Source organism: Heptranchias perlo, chromosome 9 (genome assembly GCF_035084215.1).
Source record: "Heptranchias perlo isolate sHepPer1 chromosome 9, sHepPer1.hap1, whole genome shotgun sequence".
NCBI lineage: Eukaryota > Metazoa > Chordata > Chondrichthyes > Hexanchiformes > Hexanchidae > Heptranchias > Heptranchias perlo.
In genome coordinates, this window is record NC_090333.1 from 12959092 (window position 1) to 12979691 (window position 20600).

The 20600-nt window shown below is 44.4% G+C and overlaps 1 protein-coding gene across 1 annotated transcript in view; it reads left to right on the forward strand.

Annotated features, from left to right (window-relative positions):
* Positions 1-20600, forward strand: part of pigk (phosphatidylinositol glycan anchor biosynthesis, class K) — a 101950-nt gene that overhangs the window by 26869 nt on the left and 54481 nt on the right. Inside the window, exon 9 of the mRNA XM_067989868.1 lies at positions 4088-4260. Coding sequence (XP_067845969.1) covers positions 4088-4260 — 173 coding nt within the window. The remainder of the gene's footprint in view (positions 1-4087; positions 4261-20600) is intronic.

Genomic DNA, 20600 nt, shown 5'->3' on the forward strand with positions numbered 1-20600 from the left:
TTCCAGCTTATAAATAATCCATTAGAATCACAGTGTTACAGCAGGAAAAACAGGCCATTCAGCCCATCAAGCCTAAGCCATTGTTTTTCTCCACTGGCCGCTTAGTCTAATTCGGCTCCCCAAAGCAATTAATATTTCTCTCTTTTGGGCCATTATCTTATTCCCTTTTTAAAGAATTTATGGACTGTGCTTCTACAATGGTTTGTGGCAGAGAATTTCACCTTCTGAACACCCTTTGCGTATTAGAATTTTGCTTTCATACCTTCCAGTTTAATTCTGTTCATTACTGTTTTGCTGACCTGAGTACATGATGTACCACTATTCACCTTCTCGTAGCCCTTCATAATTATGAAGGTGTCCATCAGATCGCACCTTCAAATTCTCACCTGCAAGCGAAGCAGTGCTTCATTAGGAGAGCAACAGTGCTGTATGCGAACTGTATAGGAACAGGAGTACACCATTCAGCCCCTCGAGCCTGTTCTGCTATTCAATTAGATCATGGCTGATCTATATCTTAATTCCATTTACCCGCCTTTGCTCCATATCCCTTAATACCCTTACCTAACAAAAATCTATCGATCTCAGTTTTGAAATTTTCAATTGACCCCCAGCCTCAACAGCTTTTTGGGGGAGAGAATTCCAGGTTTCAGCTGCCCTTTGTGTGAAGAAGTATTTCCTGACATCACCTCTGAACGGCCTAGCTCTAATTTTGAGGTTATGCCCTCTTCTTCTGGACTTCCCACCACCAGAGGAAATAGTTTCTCTATCAACTCTATCAAATCCCTTAATCATCTTAAACACCTGAATGTATACACCATTAGGTGTCCCAGTCAACATTCCTCCTTCAAATAACACCACCAAAAACAGATTAACTGCTCATTTATCTAATTTACTGTTCATGGAGCCTTGCCGTGTGCAAATTGACTGCCTCGTTGGCCTATACAAGAATAGTGACTGCACTTCAGTAAGTAGCTCATTGGCTGTAAAGCGCATTGGGACCTCCTGAGGATATGAAAGCTGCTATAGAAAAGCAAGTTCTTTATTTTTTGCTCCTTTGCTTTTCATATTGTGACCGCAGTAGTGCTGTACTGCTGGTTTACTTGGAGTAGAACATGTTTTCTTTGTTTGAAGTGTGGAAATGGCTGCTAATCAGCAAAATCATCAACATTTGACTGTTTTCAAACCAGTTCTTAATGCACAAATAACTGTAAGGTATTGGCCGGGGAGACATTTCAGGCCTGACAGAGATCAATGGTGATGGTTCATGACGGGACATTTCAGTACCCTCTAGGTCAGTCCCTCTTTTTGCCCCCCACACCCCTCCATGCGGCCTTGTACGAGCTTAGATGGTGAGTGATGGTTGACCTTGTAGGGAGCAAAAAAAGCCCATTTGTGTTCGACACATGCATTCTCATTTTCTCTCTCTCTCTCTCTCTCTCTCTCTCTCTCTCTCTCTCTCTCTCGGGAGATCCCTGACCGGTTTTCTCCCTCCGTCACCTTGGTATGCTGAGGTGAATTCTGGCCTCGCTCCTGAGATCATCTAACTCAGCACAGACTGGGAATTGGAGCTGGAGCATTGTCTCTATGGCTCAGTTACAGGTTGCCTTTACCAATTGAGCCAGCCATTGGCAGAGCTAGTGATAAATTTCTAAAGGAAAGACAATAGTCATATTTACCAGCTAGTTTAGATGAAAAGGAATGTGTAAGCAGTTTGGGCAGGAGACTTTGAAAGGTCCTTTTGAATTGAAGTGACTGACTGTGAAATGGACCTTTCAGAGCAGGATTGGTTTTGATATTTTATTGAATCAAAGACCATGGATCAAAGCAGTGGCTTCTCTTTGGAAGATTTTTGGGGCGATGATGCTTTATTGATCTGTAAATTATATATAACTAGCCTATTTGGATTTTTAAAAGCTATTAAAAGTGCAATATTTAAATAGAAGATCTTGCATTTAAATGAGACTTTCTCAGAAATGCCTCAAAGCACTTCATATACTTTGAGGTTCAATAAAGAAAGATCTGGATTTATATAGCACCTTTCACAACCTCAGGACGTCCCAAAGCGCTTTACAGTCAATGAAGTACATTTTGAAGTCACTGTTATCAAGTAGGAAACGCGGCAGCCAATTTACGCACAGCAAGGTCCCACAAACAGTAATGAGATAAATGACAAGATAATCTGTTTTTTAATAATGATGGTTAAGGGGTAAATATTGGCCAGGACTCTGGGGAGAACTCCCCTGCTCTTCTTCGAAATGTGCCATGGGATCTTTTACTTATTATGTAGGCAATTGTGGCAGCCATTTTGCAAACTGCAGGGTCCCAGAAACAGCAATCACTGAGGGAATAATCTGTTCTTTATGATGGTTTGGGAAGGAATGTTGGCCAGAATGCTAGAACTCCCTGCTCTTTAAATAGTGCCCTGGGCTTCTTCATGTTCTGACGCATTGGAAGAGGCAGACAGTGCCTTGATTGAACTTCTCCTTTGAAAGGTAAGATCTCTGAAGTGTGAGCTTAGATTACACACTCAGGTCCTGGGGTGGGATTTGAACACAGAACCTTCTGACTTGGAGGGGAGAGTGCTACCTATTGAGCCAAGCTGACATGTCTAGTATATATACTAGATATATTTATGTATACATTGGCCCGGAACTTGTTGAAAACTAGCTATGGCGTAAGTACGATGTAATGCCGATTTTCGGTGCACGAAATCAAGGAAATTTTGGGCATAAGTGACTGGTGCCCGTTTTTATGCTGCACTCAAATTTCCTTGATCTTTTATGCCGATTCCGCAAAACCTCTCCCTCAACCCTCCATTGTCCATCAACCCTCAGCAAAAGTGCTACTCATGCGAACTTCCTGAATTTATGCCAGTTCTGAATGGGGTGTAAATTTGCACCTAAAACTTCAGGCGCAACAGGACCCTGAGTCATTTTCCTGGCGTTTTATGGTGATTTTTTTTTTTTTTTCCCATTCCTCACTGAGACCTACATTCTATTTTCTGTATCTTTGGCATCAGAATTATTTGTGTTAAAAATTGAAAAACTCCCACAATTGCCTTTCTCAAACATACTGTACTTAATATACATCAATGATGGTTTGATGACCTCAAACGTTAATTTTCATGCATAAAAAGCAATTTAAAGAAGGAATATGGCATAAGTTCAGTGCTTTCCTCAGGCCCTGATTGTATACTGTGATTTCTACTTGTTTTACACTTTTTTTAAAGTTCTGGTGTATGCTAATGAGATTCTCAGGAGAGAATCTCATTAGGCCTTTATCTCAGGTGGGTTGGAATCCAACAGTGAGGAAGATATGCTTCAGCTGCACAGAGCCTTGGTCAGACCCCATCTGGAGTACTGCGTTCAGTTTTGGGCACTGCACCTCAGGTTATACAAATATTGGCCTTCGAACGGGGTGTAGCGCAGATTCACCAGAATTATACCAGGGCTTAAAGGGTTAAATTATAAAGACAGGTTGAATAAACTTGGCTTGTATTCCCTTGAGTTCAGAAGTTGAGGGGTGACCTGATTGAGGTGTTTAAAATGATAAAAGGAATTCAATAGGGTAGATACAGGGAAACTATTTCCTCTCGTGGGGGAGATCCAGAACATGGGGGCGTAACCTGAAAATTAGAGCTAAGACATTTATGAGGGAAGTCGGGAAGCACTTTTTCACTCAGTTGTAAAATTCTGGAACTTGCTCCCCCAGAAGGCTCTGGATGCTGGGTCACTTGGCATTTTCAAGACTGATGTTGACAGATTTTTATTATGTAGGGGTATCAAGGGATATGGAGCAAAGGTGGGTAAATGGAGTTGAGATACAGGTCAGCCATGATCTAATTGAATGGTGGAACAGGCTTGAGGGGCTGAATGGCCTACTCCTGTTCCTATGCTCGGCGTAACTCGCCGACAGGAATATCGACATATTTATACCGGTTACGCCGATTCAGGAAATTCCAGGGCCAATTATGAGCTGCGTTTCCTGTGTACTTGTAAGCCTTTGACAACTTCCCTTTTTTTTTTCTAATGTCTTTGCGAGGAGCTTCTTGCCTCTCTGTTCACCGTTGGCTTCTCTTACCTTGCAGTTCAAGGTCTGCCCCACGAGTCTGTGCGTTTCTACCCCGGGGCACAGGACCGACCTGTTTCAGAGGAACCCCAGCAGCGTTCTCATTACAGATTTCTTCGGCAGCGTGCGCAAGGTGGAAATAACGGCCGACGTCGTCCAGTTGACCCCGAATGACACCGAAACCGAACTGAGGTGAACGCTTGTGTATGTCATGGCAGTTGTCTGGGATGAGATTCTGCAGAGCTTAATTTAACTAATGGCTCGGTTGGTGATCTCTTGCATTTGAGTCAGCAGGTTAACACCCCTGCTCCTCTTCAAAATAATGCCATGGGTCTTTTACGTCCACCTGAGAGGGCAGACGGGGCCTCAGTTTAACATCTCATCCGAAAGATGGCACCTCCGACAGTGCAGCACTCCCTGCACTGAAGTGGCAGCCTAGATTATATGCTCAAGTGTCCGGAGTGGGACTCGAACCCACGACCTTCTGACTACCAACCGAGCCACGGCTGACTATATGTAGATGAGTTGACCCTGCTTTAACTCTGGATAATCTGGTTCCGTCAGCAGTGCCTGTTTTAACAGTACCCTTGAGAGAGCTTGTATGGAAGCTTTTATGTGACTAGCGAAAGAAGTTTTATTTAATACTTTTATTTAATAGTTGGCTTTTAGAAGCAGATCGTCAGATACAGTGTGTAAAACTGTATACAGCTCCCTCTAGTGTGACGCTATTGTAAACATGAGAAAACAAATTTCAATCTGTTACAGTATTATGGGTGCAAATATTTGTCTTTTTTATTCATTCATGGGATGTGGGCGTCGCTGGCGAGGCCAGCATTTATTGCCCATCCCTAATTGCCCTTGAGAAGGTGGTGGTGAGCCGCCGCCTTGAACCGCTGCAGTCCGTGTAGTGACGGTTCTCCCACAGTGCTGTTAGGAAGGGAGTTCCAGGATTTTGACCCAGCGACGATGAAGGAACGGCGATATATTTCCAAGTCGGGATGGTGTGTGACTTGAAGGGGAACGTGCAGGTGGTGTTGTTCCCATGTGCCTGCTGCTCTTGTCCTAGGTGGGAGAGGTCGCGGGTTTGGGAGGTGCTGTCGAAGAAGCCTTGGCGAGTTGCTGCAGTGCATCCTGTGGATGGTACACACTGCAGCCACTGTGCGCCGGTGATGAAGTGAGTGAATGTTTAGGGTGGTGGATGGGGTGCCAATCAAGCGGACTGCTTTGTCCTGGATGGTGTCGAGCTTCTTGAGTGTTGTTGGAGCTGCACTCATCCAGGCAAGTGGAGAGTATTCCATCACACTCCTGACTTGTGCCTTGTAGATGGTGGAAAGGCTTTGGGGAGTCAGGAGGTGAGTCACTCGCCGCAGAATAGCCAGCCTCTGACCTGCTCTTGTAGCCACAGTATTTATATGGCTGGTCCAGTTCAGTTTCTGGTCAATGGTGACCCCCCCAGGATGTTGATGGTGGGGGATTCGGCGATGGTAATGCTGTTGAATGCCAAGGGGAGATGGTTGGACACTCTCTAGTTGGAGATGGTCATTGCCAGACACTTATCTGGCGCGAATGCTACTTGCCACTTATGAGCCCAAGCCTGGATGTTGACCAGGTCTTGCTGCATGTGGGCTTGGACTGCTTCATGATTTGAGGGGTTGCGAATGGAACTGAACACTGTGCAATCATCAGTGAACATCCCCATTTCTGACCTTATGATGGAGGGAAGATCATTGATGAAGCAGCTGAAGATGGTTGGGCCTTGGACACTGCCCTGAGGAACTCCTGCAGCAATGTCCTGGGGCTGAGATGATTGGCCTCCAACAACCACTACCATATTCGTTTGTGCTAGGTATGACTCCAGCCACTGGAGAGTTTTCCCCCTGAGTCCCATTGACTTCAATTTTACTAGGGCTCCTTGGTGCCACACTCGGTCAAATGCTGCCTTGATGTCAAGGGCAGTCACTCTCACCTCACCTCTGGAATTCAGCTCTTTTGTCCATGTTTGCACCAAGGCTGTAATGAGGTCTGGAGCTGAGTGGTCCTGGCGGAACCTAAACTGAGCATCGGTGAGCAGGTTATTGGTGAGTAAGTGCGGCTTGATAGCATTGTCGACGACATCTTCCATCACTTTGCTGATGATTGAGAGTAGACTGATGGGGCGGTAATTGGCCGGATTGGATTTGTCCTGCTTTTTGTGGACAGGACATACCTGGGCAATTTTCCACATTGTCGGGTAGATGCCAGTGTTGTAGCTGTACTGAAACAGCTTGGCTAGAGACGCAACTAGTTTTGGAGCACAAGTCTTCAGCACTACAGCCAGGATGTTGTCGGGGCACATAGCCTTTGCTGTATCCAATGCGCTCAACCGTTTCTTGATATCACGTGGAGTGAATCGAATTGGCTGAAGACTGGCTTCTGTGATGGTGGGGATCTCGGGAGGAAGCCGAGATGGATCATCCACTCGGCACTTCAGGCTGAAGAAGGTTGCAAATGCTTCAGCCTTGTCTTTTGCATTCACGTGCTGGACTCTGCCATCATTGAGGATGGGGATGTTTACAGAGCCTCCTCCTCCCATTAGTTGTTTAATTGTCCACCACCATTCACGACTGGATGTGGCAGGACTGCAGAGCTTTGATCTGATCCGTTGGTTGTGGAATTGCTTAGCTCTGTCTATAGCATGTTGCTTCCGCTGTTTAGCATGCATGTAGTCCTGAGTTGTCGCTTCACCAGGTTGGCACCTCATTTTTCGGTACGCTTGGTGCTGCTCCTGGCATGCTCTTCTACACTTCTCATTGAACTAGGGTTGATCCCCTGGCTTGTTGGTAATGGTTGTGTGAGGAATATGCCGGGCCATGAGGTTACAGATTGTGCTGAAATACAATTCTGCCGCTGCTGATGGCCCACAGCATCTCATGGATGCCCAGTTTTGAGCTGCTCGATCTGTTCTGAATCTATCCCATTTAGCACGGTGGTAGTGCCACACAACACGTTGGATGGTGTCCTCAGTGCGAAGACGGGACTTCGTCTGTATGAGGACTGTGCGGTGGTCACTCCTACCAATACTGTCATGGACAGATGCACCTGCGACAGGTAGATTGGTGAGGACGAGGTCAAGTAAGTTTTTTCCCTCGTGTTGGTTCGCTCACCACTTGCCGCAGGCCCAGTCTGGGCAGCTATGTCTTTCAGGACTCGGTCAGCAGTGGTGCTACCGAGCCACTCTTGTTGATGGACATTGAAGTCCTCCACCCAGAGTACATTCTGTGCCCTTGCTACCCTCAGTGCTTCCTCCAAGTGGTGTTCAACATGGAGGAGGACTGATTCATCAGCTGAGGGAAGGGCGGTAGGTGGTAATCAGCAGGAGGTTTCCTTGCCCATGTTTGACCTGATGCCATGAGATTTCATGGGGTCCAGAGTCAATGTTGAGGACTCCCAGGGCCACTCCCTCCTGACTGTTTATCACTGTACCGCCACCTCTGGTGGGTCTGTCCTGCCGGTGGGACAGGACATACCCAGGGATGGTGATGGAAGAGTCTGGGATGTTGGCTGAAGGGTATGATTCTCTAAGTATGGCTATGTCAGGCTGTTGCTTGACTGGTTTGTGGGACAGCTCTCCCAATTTTGGCACAAGTCCCCAGATGTTAGTGAGGAGGACTTTGCAGGATCGACTGGGCTTGGTTTGCCATTGTCGTGTCCGGTGCCTAGTGGTCCGTCCGGTTTTATTCTTATGACTTTTTTTTAGCGAGATTGTACAACTGAGTGGCTTGCTCGGCCATTTCAGAGGGCAATTAAGAATCAACCACATTGCTGTGGGTCTGGAGTCACATATAGGCCAGACCGGTTACAGTATTATGGGTGCAAATATTTCTGTCTGTTACGTTGTTACGACTGAGAATTTTGTAGTCTGTTAATGTTACAGATGAGAGTATTTCTGTCTGTTACTCTAGTTTTTGGTTATGTTTAACATTCTTTTAGCTTTGTTGCTGTGAATTGGTTGGACAATGTTTAACATTGAGACTGCTAGGACCTGTAAGTCTCTTACAACTTCATTAGCTATTTCAATACCGTTTATGGAATACAATTGCCCACATTAAATTTCATGTGTTATTTCTCTGCCCACTTAAATATTTTGTCCAACTCATCTTGTAATTTGAGCTGCATTTTGCAAATCAACTGCCTCTCCCAGTGTGATGATATCTGCGCGTGTAACTAATTTGCATTGAGTTTCTAAATCTAGAATTGTTTTTTACTAGGCTGTTATAAATAGATATTTCTTAAGCTTACGCCTGATAATCAATTCAGTTATTTCACAAAAGCAAAATACTGCGGATGACACCAAGATTGGTGGCATTGTGGACAGTGAAGAAGGTTATCTAGGATTGCAACGGGATCTTGATAAATTGGACCAGTGGGCCGATGAATGGCAGATGGAGTTTAATTTAGATAAATGTGAGGTGATGCATTTTGGTAGATCGAATCGGGCCAGGACCTACTCCGTCAATGGTAGGGCATTGGGGAGAGTTATAGAACAAAGAGATCTAGGAGTACAGGTTCATAGCTCCTTGAAAGTGGAGTGGATAGTGGACAATGAAAGTGGAGTGGATAGTGTCAATGACTTTGCGTCAGAACTGGAAGATGTTAGAGATTTAACAGTTTATAAACAAGTGCAGAACCAGGGAAAGAAGGGGGAGGAAAGGTCAAAGGGGAAGGTCTGTGATAGGGTGGAGGGCAGGACTTATTAAATGACAAAAGGGATGATGGTGCAAGGCAAGGAAGGTGGTAATGGAACAAGTAAAGAAACAGAAGATGGGTCTAGAGGAGCTGTAAATGGCAACAGCAGAACCATTGCCAGCACCTGCTGTCTGAGAAAATGGGAGCAGTGGTTATGATTTGAAATTGTTGAACTCAGTGTTGAGTCCGGAAGGTTGTTAAGTGCCCATCCGAAAGATGAGGTGCTGTTCCTCGAGCTTCTGTTGAGCTTCACTGGAACAGTGTTGGAGGCCGAGGTCAGAGTGGGACGGAAAATTAAAATGGCAAGTGACCGGATCAATTTCAGGATTAAAGAAAGACAAATGGGAATGTAGTGTCTATTTTGTCACCTGTTTTGAAAATGGACATCAATTACCCCGTTTCCGATCTATTGACTATGTACCCAGTGTCCAGCGACTCTCCTAACGGCAGTCATTGTTTCCGAAATCTCCTGCCTTGTCTCTCTTGGTGCTCTGGGATAAATACTATCTATCCCCAGGGATTTATTTGGTTTGAGCTGGTTTCACCTGTCCAGGACTTTCATCATTAATTCTACGTAGGTTCTCTCTGCTTGGGGGGAGAGCATGTTGTTCATGCCTTTCTTTGTGAATACTTAGAGGTATTAATTATTGAGGATTGTTAACTATTTTGCATTCATCCTCCTGTTACAAGCTCGTTTATTTTTTATAGCGCTCACCTCTTCTCTGACTGCCCTCTTACTACTGATGTACCGGAAGAATGTCTTGCTACCATTAGGTATCTGCGGCTATTCTCTTTTCCAAATCCCCCTCTTACCCCTCAGACCACCCCTTTAACCTCTTTCTGTGCGTTCCTGTGTTTGTCCCAGTGAACACCTTCCCCTTTTCTCCCTGCACTATTTGTAGAGGTCATTCTTCCTTATTTCACTTTTAGCTAATTAGTCCATTTAGAGGTTCCCAAACTTTTTTTTTGCTGAGCCTCCCTTAGGAGATTCATATCCCATGCACACCCTCTAAGAAACAGTTTTTCTGCATAGAACAAGGGAATTTTATTTTCTCAACTCAAATAACATATTGCTTAATACAGAAAGCAACGTAAATAGAACAGTACAACTGCCGAGCAATAATATAAGCATATATAACAGAATTCAAATTCTGAATTAACTTCCACAGAAAACTGTCCTTGAAAGAAAGACTTGCATTTATGTAGCGCCTTTCTTGTTTTCAGGACGTCCCAAATCGCTTCACAGCCAGTGAAGTATTTTTGAAGTGTAGCAAACTTATATTTATGGATGGGATTCTCTGTCGAACCATTTCGTCCCAAGAAGACCCCACATTGTAATCTGTGCCCATGGTGTGGATTTTCATTGATCTTTTCTGAAATTAATTAACAACTCATACAGATATATCCTGTTTATGTGCTTTGGCAAAGAATGTTTCAAATCTTTGGGTTATTACATCTGCGATCTTTGAGCTTCAGGTGCTTCAGTGCGTTTCATTGATTTTGAAACAAAACTTTATTGTCAAAACAATTTGGTAAAGGCACTCTCATTTGGAAAAGTAGACACAACAGAGAAAGCCTAGTACCATTTGCATGTTTTAAGTGGGCATAGTAGCACGGTGTCAGCTGTGGCTCAGTGGGTAGCACTCTCGCCTCTGAGTCAAAAGATTGTGGGTTCAAATTCCACTCCAGAGATTTGGGCACAAAATCAAGGCTGACATTCTAGTGCTGCAACGTGGAAGGTGCCGTCTTTCGGAAGAGACATTAAACCGAGGCCCCATCTGCCCCCTCAGGTGGATGTAAAAGATTCCACGGCACTATTTCAAAGAAGAGTAGGAGCGTTTTCCCTGATGTTCCAGCCAATATTTATCCCTCAACCAACATCACTAAAACAGATTATCTGGTGATTATGACATTGCTGTTTGTGGGAGCTTGCTTTGTGCAAATTGGTTGCCATGTTTCCTATATTACAACAGTGGCTATATTTCAAAACTACTTCATTGGCTGCAAAGTGCTTTGGGATGCCCTGAGGTTGTGATAGGCATTATATAAATCAGCATGACTGCTTTCAAGTACCTGTGGCATGCAGGATCCCTACTGTAAACACTTGTTTGTTTTTATGAAAAACATGCAAATTTTACTCTGAATTTCGTTACAAAAACAATGAAGGCAGCTGAATGGATCAACAAAACAGCTGTCGGTGAAAATCAAAATCAAAAGCAAAATACTGCGGATGCTGGAAATCTGCAATAAAAACAGAAAATGCTGGAAATACTCAGCGAGTCCGGCAGCATCTGTGGAGAAAGAAACAGAGTTAACGTTTAGCCTTTCATCAGAACTGGAAGAAGCTAAAGGTTTAACAGTTTTTAAGCAAGTACAGAGCAAGGGTAAGGGAGTGAGGGGAGGAAAGAATAAAAGGGAAGGTCTGATAAGGTGGAGGGCAGGGATGATGGTGCAAGGCAAGGAGAGTGGTAATGGGACAAGTAAAGAAACAAAAGATGGGTCCAGAGGAGCTGTAAATGGTAACAGCAGAACCATTACCAGCACCTGCTGTCCAAAAAAATGTGAGCAGTGGGAAAGGTGAAAGGGCAGGTGTTGCATCTCCTGTGCTTGCACTGGAAGATGCCATGGGAAGGGGAGCGGGTGTTAGGGGTGATGGAAGAGTGGACCAGGGTGTGTCTGTTCTCCGTCGCATCTGTTCTATGATGCCATTTTCCAACCGGTGCTTCCGATATGTCTTCCTTTTTCCTCACCTGAGGATTCCCCTCCACTGTAGTTGACGGGGCCCTTGACTGTGCCCGTCCCATTTCCCGCACTTCTGCTCTTACCCCTCTTCCCCCCACCCCCCCCCTTCCCAGAACTATTATAGGGTCCCCCTTGTCCTCACCTTCCACCCCACCAGCCTCCACATTCAACGTATTATACTCTGCCATTTCCGCCACCTCCAGTGCGATCCCACCACCAAACACATTGTCCCCTTCCTTCCCCTTTCAGCATTCAGAAGGGTCTGTTCTCTCCTCGACACCCTGGTCCACTCTTCTCACACCTGCTCCCCTTCCCGTGCGAGCACAGGATATGCAACACCTGCCCTTTCACCTCCTCCCTTCCCACCGTCGAGGGGCCCCAAACACTCCTCCTTCCAGGTGAAACAGCGATTTACATGTACTTCTTTCAATTTAGTATACTGTATTCGCTGCTGAAAATGCGGCCTCCTCTACATTAGGGAGACCAAATGCCGATTGGTGATCGCTTTGCTGAACACCTCCATTCAGTCTGCAAGCGTGACCCTGACCATCTTGCCATTTTAATTCTCCATCCCACTCCCACTCTGACCTCGGCCTCTTAAACTGTTCTAATGATGTGGAGATGCCGGTGATGGACTGGGGTTGACAATTGTAAACAATTTTACAACACCAAGTTATAGTCCAGCAATTTTATTTTAAATTCACAAGCTTTCGGAGGCTACCTCCTTCGTCAGGCTACCTCCTTCGTTCACCTGACGAAGGCGGTAGCCTCCGAAAGCTTGTGAATTTAAAATAAAATTGCTGGACTATAACTTGGTGTTGTAAAATTGTTTACAATAGTTCTAATGAAGCTCACAGAACAGCACCTCATCTTTCAATTGGGCACTTTACAACCTTCTGGATTCAACATCGACTTCAATAATTTCAGATCATGACCACTGCTCCTGTTTTTTTTTGTACAGCAGGTGCTGGTAATGGTTCTGCTGTTGCCATTTACAGCTCCATTAGACCCATCTTTTGTTTCTTTACTTGTCCCATTAGCACTCGCCTTGCCTTGCACCATCATCGCTTTTGTCATTTAATCACTCCTGCCCTCTACCCTATCACAGACCTTCCCTTTTGTTCTTTTGTCTACTTCCCCACCTTTCCCTGGCTCTGTACTTGCTTAAAAACTGTTAAATCTTTAACTTCTTCCAGTTCTGACGAAAGGTCATCGACCTGAAACATTAACTCTGTTTCTTTCTCCACAGATGCTGCCTGACTTGCTGAGTATTTCCAGCATTTTCTGTTTTTATTTGTGAAAATCTAAACTGGTTAAAGGTATCACAAATTAAAATCTAACTGCAATTGCTTATCTGTTAAACTGTAGATTTAATAGAGGTGTTCAAAATTATGAGGGGCTTTTGATAGATTAATAAATAAGGAGAAACTGTTTCTACTGGCAGGAGGGCCACAGATCACAAATTTAAGGCAAACAAACCAGAGGGGAGATGAGGAGAAAGTTCTTTGTGCAGTGAGATGTTATGATCTGGAATGCACTGCCTGAAAGGTTGGTGGAAGCAGATTCAATAGCAACGTTCAAAAGGGAATTGGATAAGATTTGCAGAGCCACGAGGAAAGAGCAGGAGAGTGGGACTAATTTGGATAGCTCTTTCAAAGGCACGATGGGCTGAATGGCCTCCTGCTATGCTGCATGATTCTGTGTTATTAGATGAAAACACTGATGTAATTTTCATACTGTCTAATTGTCTAGACATCAACAGGAAATGGAAATGCTGCCTTAATTTCTGGATTCCAGTGATGGTCTAAGATATTTGCTGCCTTGAATTTAAGTCATCTGTTTTTATATTAGACAAACTTTTTTTTTAAAAAAGGGACCTTTACAAAGTGCACCAAATAATAGTGTGCTTACATCTGCTATCCATTAGGTGGCCTCATCACCCCTTTTTATCGGCTACTGTGTCTTTCCAGGCTAACCTTTCATAGTGATTCCTCATTGTACAAGCCATTGGAACAGGACTCCAAACATCAGAGCATGAGGAGTTAAAGACAAGAAAAAGCCATTTGGTCCACTAAAGGTCATCTGCCTCGGATCAACTTGCTTTTATATAGCGCCTTTAACGTAGTAAAACGTCCCAAGGCGCTTCACAGGAGCGTAATTGGACAAAAATTGACACCGAGCCAAAGGAGGGAGATATTAGGACAGGTGACTAAAAACTGGGTCAAAAAGGTAGGTTTTAAGGAGCGTCTTAAAGGAGGAAAGAGAGACGGAGCGCTTTAGGGAGGGAATTCCAGAGCTTAGACGGCTGAAGGTGCGGCGAAGGAAGTGGGGGATGCGCAAGAGGCCAGAGTTGGAGGAACACAGAGTTTGTGCAGGTTTTGTAGGGCTGGAGGAGTTTACAGAGATAGAGAGATTAGGAGCATTACATCAATGCTTGGAACACCTAGTGTTTTTGTCTCCCATTAGCCTGCCAGGTAGATTATTCCAAACCTTTATTAATCTCTGAGTAAAGAGCTTCCTCCTAATACCTGTTTTTAAATTCATTTTTTCACTCCTTTAAATCGATGCCCTCTGGTCCCATTTCCTTGCATGTTCTCTGAACTGGGCAGATTAAAAAGCAATTGTGATTTTTTTTTAAAAAAAGACTTAATTTTCTTTCACTGCAGAAACCTGCCTCCCTCCCTGCTCGGCAGGTCCACTCACATCAATAATGAAGAGATGCGCTGTGTGTTCTGGAGTGGCAACTTCAGATCATAATAGCAAAGGAGGGAGGGGGTAGAGGGGCCTTGATCTCAAACTGGCCTGAGGGCTGGGCCGGAGTCACTTGACCCCAGAAAACATGGGATGCTTTGCCACTAATGGCTATTGATGTAGAGACCATAATGCCATTTAAAATGGAGTTGGATAAGGATTTGAAGAGGGATCCTTTTAAAAGGGTACAGATCATTTGAGGGGGGGGGGGTGGAGAAGAGCAGGCTGAAGAGCTAGCACTAGAACAGGCCACAGTGAGATGAATGACCAGTTAATCTGATTTTTGATGGTGTTGGTTGAGGGAGGAATGTTGGGCAGGACACGGGTAGACCTCCTTGCCCCTCTTTGAACAGCGCCACGGGGTCTTTATCATCCACCTCAACCACCTGAAGAGGTAGACGGGGGTCTTGGTTTCACATATTGGTAACTCCGACAGTGCAGCACTCCCTCAGTGCTGTGATGGAGTGTCAGTCTTGACAGTGCGCTGTATTCCCGGAGCGGGACTTGAACCCCCATTACCTTCTGATCTGGAGGCAAGAGTGCTACCAACTGAGCCACTGGGCTGCCAGAATATGACGAGTATGTGTCGTCACATGTCAAAAAATACAATTGCATGGCTTGTGCGTGAAGCCTCAGCAGTTTGATATTTGCAGCTGTTTTTCTTTCCTGATTGATGACAGTAGGCCATTCAGCCCTTCGAGCCTGTTCCTTTATTCGACTAGATCACGGCTGATCTGTATCTTAACTCCGTTTATCTGCCTTGATTCCGTAACCTTTAATACCCTTGCCTAACAAAAACCTATTAAACTCGGTTTTGAAATTTTCAGTTGACCCTCAACAGCTTTTTGGGGGAGTGTTCCAGATTTCCACTGCCCTTTGTGTGAAGAATTGCTTCCTGACATCACTCCTGAACGGCCTAGTTCTAATTTTAAGGATATGCCCCCTTGTTTTGGACTCTCCCACCAGAGGAAATAGTTTCTCTCTATCTACCCTATCAACTTAAACGCCTTAATTAGTTCGCCCCTTAATCTCCTATTCTCAAGGGAATTTTTTTTTTAAATTTCAAAATAAACTTTATTCATAAAATTTGTAAAGGTACATACAATGCAATTCAAGTAACGCTTCAAACAATACAATACAGGTCATACAATTTGTAACGGTACAAAACCCCAGTACAATCAACAGTTACTCACCATACATTGTAAATACCAGTTCATGGCACCCTTGGGTGCCTTATTGCATTACATTAATTACTGGTTACAGATACAGTACATTTTGTTACGCTTATAAGGGAATACAAGCCTAGTCTATGCAACCTGTGCTCATAATATAGCCCTCCGAGTTCTGGTATAATTCTGGTGTATCTGCGCTACATCCCCTCCAAGGCCAATATATCCTTCCTGAGATGCGGTGCCCAGAACTGAGCACAGTACTCCAGATGTGGTCTAACCAGAGCATTATACAACGGTAACATAACTTCCAACCCTTTGTATTCCTTTTAAATTAAACCTCAATTTTTTGGGGGGGCCAGATTTGCACCCTTGTCTCCTGAATGTGCTGGTCACCCTTGCGGTACTGGCCGTTCTTCTTGTACAAGCTGAGACTCGTGTGCTTTCCAACGGAATGCCAATGGATGGAGATCAAGAGCGGGGAAACCTTGGGGTCATTCCCTCCTCCCTATAGCCCAGGGGACTCTGAAATCAGGAAAGATTGGATAGGCTGGGGTTGTTTTCTTTGGAACAGAGGAGGCTGAGGGGAGATTTAATTGAGGTATATAAAATTATGAGGGGCCTAGATAGAGTGGATAGGAAAGACATATTTCCCTTAGCAGAGAGGTCAATAACCAGGGGGCATAGATTTAAAGTAATTGGTAGAAGGATTAGAGGGGAGCTGAAGAGAATTTTTTCACCCAGAGGGTGGTGGGTTTCTGGAATTCACTGCCTGAAAGGGTGGTAGAGGCAGAAACCTTCATTGCATTTAAAAAGTACACTTGAAGTGCCATAACCAACAGGGCTACGGACCAAGAGCTAGAAAGTGGGATTAGGCTGGTTAGCTCTTTTTCGGCCAGCACAGACACAGTGGGCCGAATGGCCTCCTTCTGTGCTGTAAATTTCTATGATCAACCATCGCACCTTACAGCCCCTGGCTGAATTCAGCTAACTTGGCGCAGACTGCAAATTGAACCTGAAGATTGACCTTCTTCTGGTTTGGACGATTAACAATAGGTTTCCTTTACCAACTGTGAGCCCTGGGGAGCTACTCCTTTTCCCTGAACAAAGCAGTCCCTTTACTCCCATCCTGTACACACCTTACAATCGTAGAATCTTGCAGCACCGAAGGAGGCCATTCAGCCCATCATGTCTGTGCCGCCTTTTTGAAAGAGCTATCCAATTATTCCCACTCCCATGCTCGTTCCCCATAGCCCTACAATATTCTCCTTCTCGTGCATATATCCAATTCCTTTTTGAAAGTTACTATTGAATCTGCTTCCACCACCCTTTCAGACAGGGCATTCTGGATCATAACTCCAAAAATTTCTCCTCATCTCCCCCTTGGTTCTTCTGCCAATTACCTTAAATCCGTGTCCCACGGATGACCTTACAGCTAGTGGAAACAGTTTCTCCTTATTTACTCTAGAAAATCACCTTCATGATTTTTGAACACCTCTATTAAATCTCCCCTTAACCTTCTCTGTTCTAAGAAGAACAGTCCCAGTTTCTCTAACATAACTGAAGTTCCTTGTCCCTGGTACCATTCTGGCAAATCTCCTCTGCACCCTCCCCAAGGCCTTGACATCCTTCCTAAAGTGCAGTGCCCAGAATTGCTCACATTTACTCCAGCTGAGGCCTAACCAGTGTTTTATAAAGGTTTAGCATAAATTTCTTGCTTTTGTGCTCTCTGCCTCTATTAATAGAGGCAAAGGAGCCCGTATGCTTTTTGAACAGCCTTCTCAACTTCACCCACCACGCCTTGCCCAGTTCCTGATCAAGAGCAATTTTGCCCATAACGTCAATCTCAATCTCAGTAGACACGGCAGAAACTCTGGGCAAATGTAACATGAGGCAGAGAATTACATAGAATTTACAGACCGAAACAGGCCATTCGGTCTGTGCTGGTGTTTGTTTCACAGAGCCTCCTCCCATTCTATTTACTTCATCTCAACCTATCATGTATCCATCTATTCCTTTCTCCCTCATGCACTTGTGTAAATGGCAAATTAATTCCAATATCGATGAATGTGAGGTGGTGGATTTTGGTAGGAGGAATAAGGAGGCCACCTACTCCTTGGAAAATATGAGTCTAAATGGGGTAGAGGAGCAAAGGGATCTGGGGGTTACAGATACACAAATCACTAAAAGTAGCAAGACAGGTTAACAAAGCTATTATAATATGCAAACAAAGCACTGGGGTTCATTTCTAGAGGAATAGAATTCAAAAGCAGAGAAGTTAATGTTAAATTTGTATGGAACCTCGGTTAAACCATGTTTTCAGAGTATTGTGCACTGCAGCAACTCGCCAAGGCTTCTTTGACAGCACCTCCCAAACCCGCGACCTCTACCACCTAGAAGGACAAGAGCAGCACACACATGGGAACAACACCACCTGCACGTTCCCCTCCAAGTCACACACCAACCCGACTTGGAAATATATCGCCGTTCCTTCATTGTCGCTGGGTCAAAATCTGGAACTCCCTTCCTAACAGCACAGTGGGAGAACCGTCACTACACGGACTGCAGCGGTTCAAGAAGGTGGCTCACCACCACCTTCTCGAGGGCAATTAGGGATGGGCAATAAATGCCGGCCTCGCCAGCGACGCCCACATCCCATGAACGAATAATAAAAAAAAAAGTTCTGGTCTCCATATTACAAAATGGATATAGAAGCATTGGATTAGGTGCAAAAAAGATTTACAAGGATGATACCAAGTTTTGGTAGAGGTTATAACTACCAGGAAAAATTGAACAGGCTGGGACTCTTTTTCACTAGAAAAGAGAAAGCTGAGAGGTGACCTGATCAAGTCTTTAAAATTGTGAAGTGGTTCAATAGGATAGATTTAGAGATAAGTACATGAGGGAGAAAAGAATAGAAGGATATGTTGATAGGGTGAGATGAAATAAAGTGGGAGATGCTTGTGTGGAGCATAAAAAACGTCATAGACCTGTTGGGCTGAATGGCCTGTTTCTGTGCTGTAATACTGAGTAATACTAGCTTGCCCGTAAATGCATCTATGCTATTCGTCTCAACCACTATGTGATAGCGAGTTCCACATTCTCACCACTGTCTGAGTAAAGAAGTTTCTCCTGAATTTCTTATTGGATTTATTAGTGACTACCTTATATTTATGGCCCATAGTTTTGGACTCCCACACAAGTGGAAACATCTCTATGTCTACCCTATCAAACCCCTTCATAATTTTAAAGACCTCTCTCTGGCATATCACACGCACGCGTAGGCTTCTCAGTAAGTGGACTCAAAAAGATTTATGTTTTTAAGAAAATACATTTTTTCTAAAATAAGCTGGCATTGAGATTACATTGCTGTTTATTATGCATAATGGAGAGCAATGGTTTCCCAGGAAACGGACCATTTTATGAGTCAGGCCTATAACTCACTCACCTACAGAGCTGGTGATTTATTGGGCCTGATGGTGGCCTGTTTATCAAATCATTGCTTAGTTTTGAATCCTTTATGTAAATGTTGAAGACATTTTACTTGATCATGTTGTGAAGTAGTAATTCAAGCGCATTTGTTTTGCGTTACTTTATCCAAGTATTTGAGACAACTATCATATCAATTTTCATAACAAGCATACTAGTGGATCTCCCAAGGCATTGCTCCCAGCTAGTTTCATGTGGAGTGTGGCTGTGATGTTTATCTGCTAGGATTGAGCTGAGTTTAGCTTGGCCTGCCCCTGTTAAGGCCATTGCTGAAGTGTTCCTTGCAGGGAAATTGTCTAAGTAGGCAAATCCAGGTAATTGTAAAAAAAGAAAGACAGACTTGCATTTATATAGTGCCTTTCACCACCTCAGGACATCCCAAAGGGCTTTAGAACCAATGAAGCACCTTTGAAATGTAGCTACTGTTGCAGTGTAAGAAACATGGCAACCAAATTGCAAGCTCCCACAAACTGCATTGTGATAATGACCAGATAATCTGTTTTTAGTGATGTTGGTTGAGGGATAAATTTTGGCCAGGACACTGGGGAGAACTACCCTGCTCCTCTTCTTCAAAATAGTGCCGTGGAATCTTTTTCGACCAACTAAGAGGGACTTGGTTTAATGTCTCATCCGAAGGACAGCACCTCCGACAGTGCTGCACTCCCGGACTGTCAGCCTAGATTTTGTGCACAAGTCTCTGAAGTGGGACTTGAACCCACGACCTTCGGGCTCAGAGGCGATCTCTCTCCCTCTTTTCTCTCTTTTTCTCTCTCTCTCTTTTTCTTTCTCTCTCTCTTTTTCTTTCTCTCTCTCTTTTTCTTTCTCTCTCTCTTTTTCTTTCTCTCTCTCTCTTTCTTTCTCTCTCTCTCTTTCTTTCTCTCTCTCTCTTTCTTTCTCTCTCTCTCTTTCTTTCTCTCTCTCTCTTTCTTTCTCTCTCTCTCTCTCTTTCTTTCTCTCTCTTTTCTCTTTTTTTCTCTCTCTCCCTAATATAGACCCCCCCCCCCCCACGCCGTCCACAGAAACAAACATCCACATCCTTGATGTCCTTCACCCACCACGATTACTGAGGAACTATCGGTTCTCCAATGATGTACCGCCACTGAATATTCCCGTTGCATTCCTTCTTAGCGATATACTGTTAAACGGAAATATTGTGGGCCCTCCTAATGGCTCAGCTGATTAAGGCAGTGAGTTGCTGACTGGGTTCGATCTCTTGTCTGCGCTGAATCAGCTGATCGCAGCCAGAGGCTGGTAGGCAAGGTCCGTTTGACTTGACGCCCCGAAGTAATGAAGGGAACATCAGCCAAGGTTTCCACTCCTGACTGATACCAGCGGCTCCCCCCCCCCGCCCCCAGCTGCTGAGATTGTGCATGCGGCCAGCGAATTAGATTAATATGTGATGCCCCCAGCGGCTGAATAACCTCCCAGTATACTCTGTCTAGGATCACGCAAGAAGATTGACCCTCGAATGGGGTGCTGGAGGGTGACCCTGGATCCATGCCAGAAAGGAGTTGACACCTTGGAGAGAGGAGAAAAAAAGGAAACATTAAAATCCCATAAATTATGCAATATGATTGATATTCTATCCATGTCTAGAAATGTAGATGCATTTCCAAGACAAAATGGTGTATTAAATGACTTGCCAGATGCTCTTCA